General features: G+C 33.0%; 1 protein-coding gene across 1 annotated transcript; it reads left to right on the plus strand.

Annotated features, from left to right (window-relative positions):
- Positions 1-9,050: 9,050 nt before the first annotated feature.
- LOC133039255 (uncharacterized) lies at positions 9,051-9,734 on the plus strand. Its single transcript, XM_061118104.1, has one exon. It carries the CDS (start codon positions 9,051-9,053, stop codon positions 9,732-9,734), a length of 684 nt encoding a protein of 227 aa, XP_060974087.1.
- Positions 9,735-15,076: the final 5,342 nt, after the last annotated feature.

Here is a 15,076-nt window from a genome sequence, read left to right on the forward strand (position 1 = left end):
CCTACATTGACAAAGTTTTAGAGAGATTCTCCATGAACAACACCAATGGGGCAAACATACCTTCTAGATATGGTATTCGTCTATCTAAGGAACAGTCTCCGAATGATCCTCAAGAGATAGAGGACATGGCGAAAATTCCCTATGCTTCTGCAGTTGGAAGTCTAATGTATGCAATGTTATGCACTAGACCTGACATCTACTATGCAGTGGGAATCGTGAGCAGGTATCAGTCTAATCCAGGACGGGAACATTGGAATGCAGTTAAGTATATTCTGAAATACTTAAAGAGTACAAGGAATCTTGTGTTAGTCTACAAGGGTGGTGCTTTAAATCCCATAGGCTACACTGATTCACATTTCCAGGCAAGTCTTGAAGACAGGAAATCTACATCTGGGATGGTGTTTACTCTTGGGGGTGGAGCAGTGGTTTGGAGAAGTGCAAAACAAACCGCGATATCGGACTCAACTATGGAAGCTGAATACATAGCTGCAGTCGAAGCTGCTAAAGAACTTGTCTGGCTAAGAAAGTTCTTCACTAGTATAGGTGTCGTTCCTGGAATGGAAAATCCTCTGGTCCTACTTTGTGATAATAATGGAGCGATTGCTAATAGTAAGGAACCTCGAAGCCACAAGAGAAGCAAACACATTGAAAGGAAGTATCACATTATCAGAGAATACGTGGGAAGAGGGGATGTACTAGTTGAGAAAGTTGACACAGAGGACAACCTAGCTGATCCATTTACCAAAGTCTTGGTCCTGACAGCATTTGAAAAGCACCGTCAGAATTTAGGATTAATTGATATGTACTGATTAGTTTTATATTAGTGCAAGTGGGAGTTTGTTGGGTTTTATGCCCTAAATAAAACTCCATTTCAATGTAATCTATTTCATTTAACATCAATAAAGAAATAGAAGTATTTTTCATTCATTTGTGTATGTTTTGGTTCACTTTCTCAATTGCTTGTCTATTTGATTTATAAATTCATCTTAAACCCTTTCCACATACTTGATCCTGTTTATTGTGTTGTCAACACTTTGGAAAGTAAACATGACTATGTGAATAAAGTTTCCTAGATTTATCAGACACAGGGTTTTACTGATATGATAATCTACAACAAGAGTTTACTTGCATTTGGAGAAATGCTATGTTCTTTCCAGAACATTGGTTAAAGTAAAGCTCAGGTTGGATGCATGGAGTATGCATCGGAAGGGACCGATATTGAACTTTGACTTAGATTTATTAAACTTACCGTAAAATCTATTCAAGCCCATATCGCCTAGTTGATCCTAGATCAAATGATCTTAATCCTGTTATGTTTAGGCTCAATCTCAGGAGGCTATTCGTGTTCTTTGATTTGTTAGTTAAGCCTACTTTTAGGTCAGGGTGATACGTACATTTTGGGAACACGGTAGTGCAATTGAGTGGGAGCGCTAACATAAACATGGAATCTATAGCTTCTATCTGGCGAATAGTAAGCAAAGGATGATCTCCTTCGAGCTTGACCAAACGAAAATAAATGGTGGAGTACTCATTTCACATAAGCTGAAATATCATTTAAACGGGGTCAAGTGTTTTAAGGATAAAATACATATAGTAGGGTGTAACGGTAATCTAATCCCTTTACAGTGTAGATCATTCATATACAGGATCATTGATCAAATTAGGATTATAACAATGGATAACTAATGATGTGTCTATATGGTGGAACATATAGAGCATTCTATATACTGAGAGTGTAATTCTAAGTTCTATGTGTGGATTCAACGAAGAATTAATAAGTTAGTGAATTTTAGTAATAAATTCTTGATCTACTTATTGGAAGCTCGGTTATATAGACCCATGGTCCCCCCACTAGTTGAGATAATATAGCTTGTAAGACTCATGTAATTGGTTTTGATTAATCAATTATAATTCTCAAATTAGACTATGTCTATTTGTGAATTTTTCACTAAGTAAGGGCGAAATTGTAAAGAAAGAGTTTTTAGGGCCATATTTGTTAATTATGATACTTTGTATGGTTCAATTAATAAATATGATAAATGGCAATATTATTTAATAATTATTTATAGTTATTAAATAGTTAGAATTGGCATTTAAATGGTTGAATTAGAAAATTGGCGTTTTTGAAAAAAGTGATAAAAACTGCAAAATTGCAAAAAATGAGGCCCAAATCCAATCAGTCGTGGTCGGCCACTTTTTTAGGTATTATCCTCTGATATTTTCATTATTTTAATGCCAAATAATTCAAACCTAACCCTAGTGGAATTTTATAAATAGATAGTGAAGGCTTCAGGAAAATTACACTTTTCATTCAGAAAAACCTGAGCCTCTCTCTCTACCTTTGGCCGCCCACTCTCTCTCTCTCTCTCTTTTTCATTAATATTTTGAGACCCTTAGTGATTGGAGTAGTGCCCACACACAGCAAGTAATACCTCAATCATAGTGAGGAAGATCGTGAAGAAAGATTTTCAGCAAAAGGAGTTTCAGCATCAAAGATTCAGAGAAAGGGATCCAGGTTCAGATCTTCATAATACTCTGCTACAGAAAGGATACAAGGGTTAGAGATTCTAACGGAAGGAGTCATTTAATTCTGCTGCACCCAATGTAAGGTCTCCTAAACTTTATTTCATCGTTTTAGAAAGTTCATATTTAGGGTGTTAATCAACATACTTGTGAGTAGATCTAAGATCCTGGTAAAATAATTTCCAACAATTACACCTATCAAGACATCTTCGATAAGCTTCCATTTGTGATTCATTTCGGAGAGCTCCACCAGATTTCTGTGAATTGGATAGTATTTCGTTAAAATTTCCAATAATCAACCAAGGGAGGAGAGGGGCAACATCCACAAACCGCTGTAAAAGTGTCCATGAGGCTGGACGGTTGCAAGCTTCAGGAGCTCCATAGAAACAAGTGAAGTGAAAAGATGGACTGTCTTCAATCTTCATATAACATTCGAAATAGTGAGATCCAAAATTCAATAGAGATATGTCAACATCATCCTTCCAAAGGAGCAAAAGTCCACCACTAAGGCCTATCCGAGGCGATTCTAAACAATTAGTAAAGCATAAATATTGACGTACACGTGTAACTGAGTTGACTGGTAGTTTGGTTTCCATAAGAAACAAAACTTGGGGCGATTGTTGTTGAACAAGCAATCGAAGGTGTCTGAATGCACTCGGGTTCCCCAAACCCCGTGCATTCCAGCTTAAGATTTTCATGATGAGTTGCGGGGTTGCTTAGCAACCACCGCACTTGAGTCATTGGAGAAGCTAGAATCATCACAGTCAGAAACTAACGCCTCAACATCATCCTCTCTTGACAAAGGAGAAGACGATGATCCATGAACATTACGACATCTTTTCAGAAATTTCCTCATTGATAGGGAGTCTTGATGCCTCTTGAAAGAAGCATTTGGAGGCTGATTTTCCTTTGCCATGGACACTTTGGGAGAAGTAAAAGTTGAGATAGGAGTTGCGGGTTGGTTGAGAGAGAGTGAGGAAAGGTTAGTGTCGATAGGAGAGGGTGTTAATATAGGTGGATATGTAGCAAAGGTGTTGGCTCTGATATTAGGTATAAAAATGTGAGAAAGGTCAGAGATAGTATTGTCATTTTGATTGGATTTGTCAGAGGTGCTGTGGGAAATTCGTGGCTGCTGGTTTTTGATCTCGCTGGTGTGAGAACCAGATGGAGGCAAGGGTAGATTGGGGGGTGAAATACCATGAGTTGGTGTGGTAGAAGGTTTGGTTGGAGGGTGACTTAGATTAGTGAAAGAGGGAGTGGAAGTGGGGTTGCTGATATAAGTCTGAGACTACTGATATTTAAGTTTTGTGGAATGAGAAATAGATGGGGGCACGGGTAGATTGGGAGAAGAGTTACTGGTATGAGAGGGTGGAGAGTTGTTGTTGAAATTTTTGTTGATAGTATTGGATTTGTGGGGAGTGATGTGTGTTGGGTTTTATGCCCTAAATAAAACTCATTTCATATAATCAGATTTACTTATTAATAAAGATAAGAAATAACATTTTATGTTGCATGGTTCACATGATTTATTTCATGATTATATGTATATAATGTATGAATTCTTTTTAAGTCCAGAACATATGAATTTGTTAAGATTATAGTGTTGTCAGCACAGTGGAATATAATCTTAATTATATGTTCAAAAGTTTATTCCCTGATTTGTCAGAACACTGGATTTAGACTGACATGGTATAATCAGCGATAGGTATTCTTACACCTTGGAAAAGTGTTATGTCCTTTCCAAGACATTGGCAAATTTTACCAGTATCGGATGTATGGAGTATACATCGGAAGGGACCGATATTGAACTTTGATTAGATATATTAAAACTTACTGTAATATCTATTCAATTCAATATCACATGTTGATCCTAGACAAATGATCTTAATCCTGATATGGTTAGGTTCAATCTCAAGAGTGTTACTCGTGTTCTTTGATTTGTTAGTTAAGCCTACTTTTGGGTCAGGGTGATACGTACATTTTGGAAACACGGTAGTGCAATTGAGTGGGAGCGCTAACATAAATATGGAATCTATAGCTTCTATCTGGCAAATAGAAGTAAAGGATGATTTCCTTCGACCTTAACCAAACGAAAATAAATTGTGGAGATCTCATTTCACTTAGTTGAAATATCATTTATACAGGGTTAAGTGTTTTAAGGATAAAATACATTGTAGGCGGGTGTTACGGTAATTTAATCCCTTTACAGTGTAAATCATCTATATAGAGGATCATTGATCACATTAGGGTTATAACAATGGATAACTAATGACGTTTCTATATCATGGAACATATAGAGCGTTCTATATGACTGAGAGTGCAATTCCAAGTTCTAAGTGTGGATTCAATGAGGAATTAATAAGTTAGGGAATTTACTTGGTAAATTCGGTTCGACTTATTGGAAGCTCGGTTATATAGACCCATGGTCCCCATACTAGTTGAGACCATACTGCTTGTAAGACTCAGTTAATTGATTTTAATTAATCAATTATAATTCTGAAAGTTAGACTATGTCTACTTTATGAATTCTCACAATTTAAGGATGAAATCGTAAAGAAAAGGATTTCTAGGTTTAATTATTAATTGAGAGACTTTGCATGTCTAATTAATAATTATTTTAAATGACAATATTATTTAATAATCTATTTTAGTTATTAAATAATTAGTTTTGGCATTTAAATGATTAGAATTGGAAAAATGGCATTTTTGGAGAAATAGAAATAAAATTGAGGAAACTGCAAAATCCAAGTGAGGCCCATTTCACCCTATGGCCGGCCACCTATTTGCTTGTTTCCCAATTATTGTTTTCAATTTTAATTGCCATGTAATTTCTAATCAAAGCCTAGCAATAATAGGAAAGTGGTGGATCACACTAAATAAGGCAGTTAATCAAATACACAGTAAAAGAGGAAACTGTTTATTTGGAAAGTTGTGCTCTCCTTTTTCCCTATATAAAGCAACCCTTGTTCTCTTCTCTTGTAACAAAAAAAACCACGAAATTAAGAGAGAAAAATAGAGAGAAATTTCGAAATCCTTGTGAGATGAGTAGTGCCCACACACATCAAGTGGTACCTCAATCATAGTATGTAAGACTATGGAATTTCTGCATCAAAGAAGGAGAAAGAAGACCCAGGTTCAGATCTTGGTGATGCTCTGCTACAGAAAGGAATCAAGGGCTAGAGATCTGAAAGGAAGGAGTCATAATATTCCGCTGCGCCCACTGTAAGGTTTTCTAACTTTATATGTGTTTATTTTCATTGTTTTAGAATTCATATTAGGTTGTTAATCCAACATACATGATAGTAAATAGATTCTGGTAAAATAATTTCCAACAACTAGCACCAGAGCCATGGTAATGATTTACTTTCATGTAATATGAATTAAAACGATGATTGATATGTTTTTGTGTTGATTTGGATGGTTTCATGTTGGTTTATGTGTTGTTTGATGAATGCTGATGTTGTACAGTACATTTTTCCATGAAAAATATTTTTTCGATTTTTGAAAATATTTTATTTGGATTCCTTGTCAAAAATTAAGCAATTTTGTTTTTTACGGAACTTGATTCCGATAAAAATTGAAAAAGTTATGAATTTTGGAAAATTGGGATTTCGGGTATGCATGGGTGCTCAATCGCGCGCGCGTGACACGCCCGAGTGCACCCTGCCAGCGCCCACGAGTCTCGCCCATGGAACCCTGCAGCCCGCCGAGGTTTCTCGGTAGATGGGGCTGCATCCCTTCGATCCATGCGCGCATGAAGGCTGCGTGCAGCCTGTTGCACGCCCATTCCTGGGCAGTTTCCCAAAAAGTTGCGATTTTTGGGGTTTTTCCCCAAAAATCCAATTTTTTCATGGGATTGTTTCCCAAAATTCATTTTTCCAATTTTAAATATTTGTAAATTGAAATATTTCAAATTTTAAATATTTTCAATTTGGAATTTTTCCAATTTAAAATATTTATTTTTTTTGGAATGTTTCCAATTTTAAATATTTCCTATTATGGTCAAATTTAAAAATTTGTTAACTTCTTTAATATTTATTTATTATTTAATTATAAGATTAGATATTTTGATATTTAAGATATTTTAAATTAAAAGATAACTTTGTCTTTTTATTTAAAATATTATATTAAAATTATCTTATATGACAAATTAAATAATTAATAAATTTGAAATTAACATAGATATATTTATAATAAATATTTTCATGCTACCGCTAGTGCTCGTAAAAGATCAAACCAAATTCAGCAACTTCAAGATGTTAATGGTGATTGGAAGAAATGGGGAACCGGCCTTGAATTTACTATTAATGATTATTTCTCCCAGCTTTTTCAAACATCAAATACTTTTTCACAACTTGTTGTTGATAATATCAAAGTATCTGTCAACAGCAACCATAATGAAGAATTGTTGAAGCCGATCCTTGATGAAGAAGTCAAATCTGCAGTGTTCTCTATGCATCCGGACAAAGCCCCCGGGCCGGATGGTATGGGCCCAGGATTTTTCCAACATCACTGGGATATAGTTGGGACTGATGTAACTCAGTTAGTGAAGACTTTTTTTGATTCAGCAGCTCTGCCCAATGGTCTCAATGATACACATTTAGTGTTAATCCCCAAGAAGCAAAATTTTGTGGCAATGACTGATCTTAGACCAATTTCTCTCTGTAATGTTCTATACAAGATCATATCAAAAGTGCTTGCTAATCGTATGAGAGATCTTATTGGCCAAGTAATTTCAAATACTCAAAGTGCTTTCATCCCAGGACGCCTAATCTCAGATAATGTGATGGTAGCTTTTGAGGTAATGCATTACTTGAAGCGAAAAAAGAAAAGGCAAGAAAGGTTTCATGGCACTAAAGCTTGACATGAGCAAAGCTTACGATCGGGTTGAATGGGGCTTTCTAAGAGCGGTAATGCTTCGTATGGGTTTTGCTAGTAGATGGGTGGACTTAATTATGGCTTGTGTATCGACAGTTCGCTACAAGGTTGTTCATGGTGGTCACATTTTGGATCCTATATGTCCGTCTCGTGGCATCCGCCAAGGTGATCCACTATCAACTTACCTTTTTATTATCTGTGCTGAAGGGTTATCTGCTCTAATCCAAAAGTTTGAAGAGAATAGACTTATCCAAGGCTGCCGCATTGCTCATCGTGCTCCCTCACTTACTCATATGTTCTTTGCTGACGATTCCTTCTTATTTTGCCAAGCAACTGTAGGTGTGGCTGCTAGCATCTCAAGATTACTCCAGCTTTTTGAAGAGGCATCGGGTCAAAAAGTGAACTCCTCCAAGTCATCCATTTTTTTCAGTCCTAACACAGATGGCTCTACCCGTACTCAAGTATGTGTTTCTCTTAATATGAATGAAGCCCACGAAGGTAGTCTTTATCTTGGACTTCCCAACACTATTGGTCGAAATAAAAAAGCTATGCTTGGCTTTATTAAAAATAAAGTGATTGCCCGTATCAATAGTTGGGATGGAAAATTTTTGTCTCGTGCTGGGAAAGAAATTCTTCTCAAAACTGTTATTCAATCATTACCCACGTATGCAATGAGTGTATTTCTCCTACCACTTGGCACATGTAAAGAGATAGAGAAGTTAATGGCAAGCTTTTGGTGGAGATCAAATTCTAGCACGGGTCGTGGTATTATATGGATGTCTTGGGAGAGACTTGCTATTCCTAAGGATGAAGGAGGTATGGGGTTTAGACACTTACATGATTTCAACCTTGCTATGCTTGCAAAACAAGGTTGGCGGCTTCTATGTAACCCCAACACTCTTGCTGCCAGAGTTTACAAAGCTAAATATTTCCCACATACTGACTTTCTTTCAGCTGAACTTGGCAATAACCCAAGCTTTGTTTGGCGTAACATTTGGGGAGCTAAAGATGTGGTTCGTCTAGGAGCGTCTCGGGTTATAAGTGATGGCACTACTACTAGTATAGTGGGTTCCCCTTGGCTGCCGATTCCCCATAACAGATACACAACTTCAACTCACCCTGGTTTGCAAAATAATACAGTCAGTACACTCATGCAGATTGACCACCGTGAGTGGGATCCCGAGGTTGTTTTGGACTTGTTTCCACCTCATGAGGCAGAAGCTATTCTCGGTATACCACTAACCAGCACTCCACGATCAGATTTCTGGTCTTGGACAGCTGACCATAGAGGAATTTTTACCGTCCGTAGTGCCTATAGTCTGCTGCAATCTGAAAAACCAGCAGCCCCAACAAGCAACAACTCTGGTTTTTGGCGAAAGTTCTAGCACTTAAAGATCCCACCTAAAGTGTTAAATTTTCTATGGCGTGCTATAACTGATTCCCTTCCAACATGTGTAAACCTTGTAACAAAGCATGTTCCAATTTCTACACAATGCCCGGTCTGTAAAGCCTCTCCCGAGACTGTAACACATGCTCTCTTGCATTGTTCTTTTGCAAATTCCTGCTGGAACTCATTCGGCCTTTCCATCAACACAAGTACTGCTTCTACTTTTGGCAGTTGGTTCGATGGCCTTCAACAAATAGGGGACATGGACTATGTTTGCCGAGCTTCTATGCTATGTTGGGCTTTATGGAAATCTCGCAACAACACAATTTGGAACAAAAGGAATTCTACGGTACGTGATGTATTAGTATCTGCTTCTATTACTCTTGATCATTGGAGAAAAGCTCAGGAAAATTTTGCTTTATCATCTCTATCCCTTAATAATAGTGGTGATGGAGCCGAGCTTTGGACTAAACCTGCTGAAAACTACATCAAGATTAATATAGATGATGCGCTATTCCATCACGAAAATTCCTATGGTTTTGGCATTGTAGCGAGAGATGATTTTGGAAAGCTTATTGAAGCTAAAACTTGTTACAAAGCCGGTACCTATTCTGCTGAGGTTGTGGAGGCTCTGGGGATCAAGGAAGCTCTCAGTTGGATTAAGAGCAAAAATTGGCAAAAAGTTGAGATAGAGACCGATAGTCTTCTTGCTGTTCAGGCTATCAGAAGTGATCATAATATGTCCTCTATTTTTGGTTTAATCACCAAAGACTGTTTTGAGTTATTGTTGTCTCTAATTGATGTTAAGTTGCGTTTTGTTAAACGATCAGCAAATTGGGTTGCTCATGCTGTTGCTAGGCATGCCCGGTTTACCTCTAGTTGTAGTATTTTTGAGTATAATGTCTGGCCTGATTTGAAGGCCCTCTTGTATTCAGAATGCTTTTAATTCAATGAAGTTGATATTTCATTTTCAGAAAAAAAAAAAAAAAAAAAAAAAAAAAACATAGATATTTTTATAGATATACTTACCATAATATTTTCAAATTCAAAATTTGTTATTTTGTTAAATATTTAATTATTTATAAATTATAAGTTTAAAAATGATATTTTTTCTATATATATCATTTTTTTGCTTATTAGAAATTTATAAATCATATCTTAAATATTTAAATAACATAGATATTTTGTAGAGATTTTTTTTTTTTTTGACAAAGTGATTAGAATCACTCATGAATTTATAACGCCCACGTCCGCCACCGGCGCTGGAACCTCCTCGAACCGGGATAGCTCATCGTCTAACCGCAGAGCATGCTTTGCCAAGCCATGGGCCGCTAAGTTCTCAGAGCGAGCCACATGGGACAAAACTGGCCCCAGAAATTTAGACAATAAAGTTATAACATCTTCAAATAACGCTCCTAACTTGTTGAAATACATCTCCCCATTGCTGATAGTCGTCACCAAAGCTAACGAATATGAATAAACTGAAAACAAATCAAAAAACCAAAAAAATTTATCAGAAAATAATCAATCCGATCAAAACACTCAAAACTCAAAAATTGAAAAACTAGATCCCCATATAAAATACTATAACTAGCCAAAGGGAGACCCTTTGGCTAGTAGCAACTTAACTCTTGTATTTTACTTCATCATCATCTTAGGTTTACTATCCCTTACTAAGACCCTAAAACCTAAAATTTTTGATATGTAATCTAGTAATAACAAAAATCCTGCAATGCTCCAATCCATAGGATATCAAAAGTTTACTTTGAAAATTATCGCAATAATAAAGTAAGTAACGAATAATGTACTTCAATAACCTTGATTATCAATGATTAGTGTAATTCAATACAATGAAACAAAATAATCTTGATTATTAAGCATTAATGACCCATTAATTCCATAATCCTACCCAAAATAGACAAAATCAACTATATTAATTCATTATTAATGTCCCCATTTCTAAAATATTAGAAATTCCTTTATTGTACTTATCCCAAAAGAGCAATTTTTATACATATTTATTTATGGTAAAATTTTATTATAATCAAATCAATCTATATTGAATTAAAATTACTTAAAATAATCCAATTTAGCTATTATGACATAATTATTCCCATTTTAATTTCCAAAAGACAACTTGTAAAAGTTCAAAAAATGGTATCCTTATAAGTTACCATAAAAATATTTATAATGATACCTTCCTATACCACATAGATTACAAACCAAATTCCATAAAATTTGACTTCCCAAATATATCTGAACACAATAAATTCGCATTTGACAAGATACCTCCTTTTATTACAATATCTTCGTATTTATTATTCTTTAAATTACTTGGTTAATTTTAAATAATAATATTAGAATCTGAATATTAAATTCCACCATTTTCCCTTTTTGCTAATAATTCTTAAAAATATGAACCAACTATAGCTAAAAGCTATTATCGTTTAAACTTAATTCTCCTTAAACCTTATTTCACTTGAAAAATATTTTTAAAATATCATTTTAAAATTTTATTTACATCATACCTTAACTTAAATAACCCTTATATTCCAACTAGTAAAATTTGTCTAGTGCATAACTTGTTTATTTTGTAATTTTATTGTGCCAACATTTTATTATATTTTCAATACAAGAAGCCGTGAAAATTTTAAACAAACTACCCTAAATAATTAGGGGCCAGCCATATAATAGGCGCTATAGCCTTGTAAGGCGCCAAAGCCATAAAAATGGCGCAAATATCGAACAAACCAATAACAAAAATATTACAATATATCCCATTATAACAATTCAACTTTACAGAAACAAGAAATTTTCGGACAATAAATTCTTTGAAGAAAACTTCATAGTTTCATCTGTACTCTTTCCTCTTACAACAATCAAAACAAGATTATACAAGAAAAATAATAAAAATAAAAACAGAATATACAAAATTTAAAATGCAAAAGAAAAAATTGATGGTACATCTTATAAGAAAACAACACCATATAAAACTTTAAAGATTTTCTTCATATATTTTGACATTGATTAGAACAGAACAAACTTACACCATTTCATTGATGAAAAAATGACAAAAAGACTAAAGAGAACTTAACTCTAATCTTATTAAAGAGAGAACAAGATAAAAGAATGCCAGAATGAACCTTACCTCCGGTACTGAGAAGAAGATATCTGTCCTAGTATTTTATATATTTTGATAGAATTGAGAATTAAAACATCACCAATTTAAAACAGGACAACAATTTATTTTATAACTGGCACTGCCATACCTATTGGAAATATACTTGAGGCAACCCCATATGGCCTGACCACCCATGGAAAATCCCATCATAGAAAATTTGGATCCAAGTCCCAACTGATCAACAAGATTTTCTACATCTAAAGCCAGACTCTTTACTGTGCGGCTAGGATTCGGGTCACTTTCTCCATAGCCTGGCCTGTCAAATCCCACCACATAAATCTGTAGCCCTTCAATAGCAAAATATATTTTGTAGAGATTTGAATGTTGTTTAATTTGAGATATTTTGACATATAATTATGGTAATTATTATTCATTTATTATTTTATTCCTAAAATAATAATTATCTAACCAAATCTATTTTTAAATTGGTTTATTTTATTAAATTATAAGATCTGAAAATGATATTGAAGATTCTTTCCTTTCAAATCATTGATCTTATTAGATATTTAATTTAATTTGATTCAAATAAACCTAGATATTTTAAAATTAGTTTAGTTTAGTTGGTTAGTTTAAGAATAATAATTTAATTATATTAATATCTTATTTCACATCTGTTACATGGACAATGTTTGTTTATTTATATTGTTTATTCAAAAACTTTTTAACAAACCTATTATTTATCTGATCTAAATTGGTATGATTAACTTGTTGACAGATCCAATGATCTAATTTTAATCATAGTCCAATTGTCAATAGATCTTATAAATAATTTGTAACAGGTAAATTTTGTACTTCTTTCATCTGTGTAAACCTAGTAACATGATAGGGCCCATCCAAATCATTTGACATGTGTGAGCCTATATGTTTGCTTTTGGGCTTAGATGCTTCTAGGAAGCCCATTTAAGTTTTTACTAAGTAAATGGACTAGGTTGCTAAAATAAATTTTGACATAAGTAAATTTATTTAGGCCCAATTAGATTTGGGCTTATTCAATGAATAACAATTATTTATTTAAAGGTTAAATTCCTCTCTTTTGGGCCTTGTGTGAGAGTTGGGGGCCAATAGAAGTGGGTACGACATACTGAACCCAGCTCCCCCTCACATGAACTACCTCAATTGTGAAGGCCCATTTGCCTTATTTAAATAATTGTATTAGGTTAATTATATTAGTCTAACCTAATTAAAATTGAATTAGCAACATAATTAACTTTTAAAATATATGAAATTTATTTTTCATGTAATATTTTAAAGTTAATTTTAGAAAAACACTTAGTCAATGATATATTCTAGATAGTTATTTCTAGTACTAATTATTATTTCTAATATCAATTGGGAAAATATCATAGATTGTGAAATTAATTGTTTCATGATTAATTTTGGTACAATCTAAGTTTAGAATATTTTCCTAGTATTAAACTAGAATTAATAATTAAGTTTCCTCTATACTTAATTATTTATTTCTTGAATTTAATACATTTAATTAAGTTAAAATTTTCAATATCTAAGTTGATTTTCATCATGATACTTAAATATTGTTGATTTCATGTTATTTAATTAAAGTTGAAAATTATTTTAAGTTTGGAATCTTTTTTCAGAATAACTTAAAGCTGAATAATTTTCAAAATATATTTTATTTTTATTTTAATCATTTCCCAAAATTTCGAAATTATATTTCTTTAATGTAGAAATTTCGAATTTTATTTGAAAAATAGATTAAAGTTGAAAATTATTTATTTAATTTTGGACCAACTTAAATCAATGTTTTTTCATTTAATGATTAATTAAAATAAATGAACTAAAATATATTATAATTAGAAATTGAATTAATTAGTCCATGAAAGTCTAGATAGATATTATCTGTTTTGCTTGAAGTATTTTTCTAGTAAAATTAAATGAAAATTAATATTTAAGTTGATTTTTTAATCATGATACTTAAATATTTGAAATTTTTCTTAGATATTTAATTAAATAGGAAAATTATATTTTTGTTGAAAAATTAATTTTTATTAATTTTGGGCCAACATTAAATTAGAGTAATTTTCCAGGATTTATTTTTATTTTAGTTTAAAGCATTTTCGAAAGTAGTATTCTTATACACTTCTTTTTCGAAATGCAATATATTTATAGAAAATTAAATTTGAAGTTGTAAATTAATTTAAATTAATTTTGAAATAACTTAAATTGAATAATTTTCTAAATATTTATGGAAATTATTACTAAGATGGAAATAATTCATATTATTTTCATATCCATCTAAGTATAATTTATAAATATTAAATTAAAATTTATATTTGGAATTTTTCATTCTAAATTGGAAATTTTAATTAAATAAATATATGTTTAAAATAAATTGATTAAAATAAATATTAGAAGAAAATACAACCTTCATTAAATAATGAGCTTTATTATAAGGATATTTGATCTCCATTGTTGGTTTTACATAGCTATTGTTTTAGTGAGTAATCCTCCCTAATGAAGGAACGTTCATTAGCAAGTTAGCACCGTTTAATCTCAAAAGATAAGTAATCTTGTAAGTTTTTTATATAGTTTTGATCACCCTAATGGTGGCGACTGTATAAGACTTGCAAGAATATGAAACAATGGTGGAAGCTCATAAGATAGAATAGCCTTGACTCTCGCCTAAACGGGACAACGCGGAATCTAATCTTGATCGAATAAAAGGTTGCTAGAATGTTGATCATTTTAGATGAGCTGACAACTCTATTCAATGGATAGTAGCTTTGACTCTCGCCTAAACGGGACATTGATATCAGTTTGTTGAAAACCTTAGAAATTATTTAGGATTGTATGTTTTAGTATTTTCACTTGTCATTCCTACTTGCTATGTGCTTCATAATTTCTGAATTGTGTATGAATTTGTATTGAACCATGTTATTTTCTGTTATTAAATTGTAGTTTAATTTTCAATCTTCATTGTTGGTCTAACTTGGCTTGTTTTTCTAATGAGATAAATCCCTAATGGATTTTCACCATTAGACTAACACAATAGTGTTAGATCTCGAAAGATAAATATTGTATATGCAACATCTAGCTGTTCATCAATTGATGACACCTTAGACTAGTATTTTACAATATGAAACAAGAAG

Source organism: Cannabis sativa, chromosome 6 (genome assembly GCF_029168945.1).
Source record: "Cannabis sativa cultivar Pink pepper isolate KNU-18-1 chromosome 6, ASM2916894v1, whole genome shotgun sequence".
Classification (NCBI taxonomy): domain Eukaryota; kingdom Viridiplantae; phylum Streptophyta; class Magnoliopsida; order Rosales; family Cannabaceae; genus Cannabis; species Cannabis sativa.

Excerpts from the sequence above, each read along its gene's own strand:
- LOC133039255 (XM_061118104.1), top strand. The coding sequence starts at position 9,051 with ATGGACTATGTTTGCCGAGCTTCTATGCTATGTTGGGCTTTATGGAAA.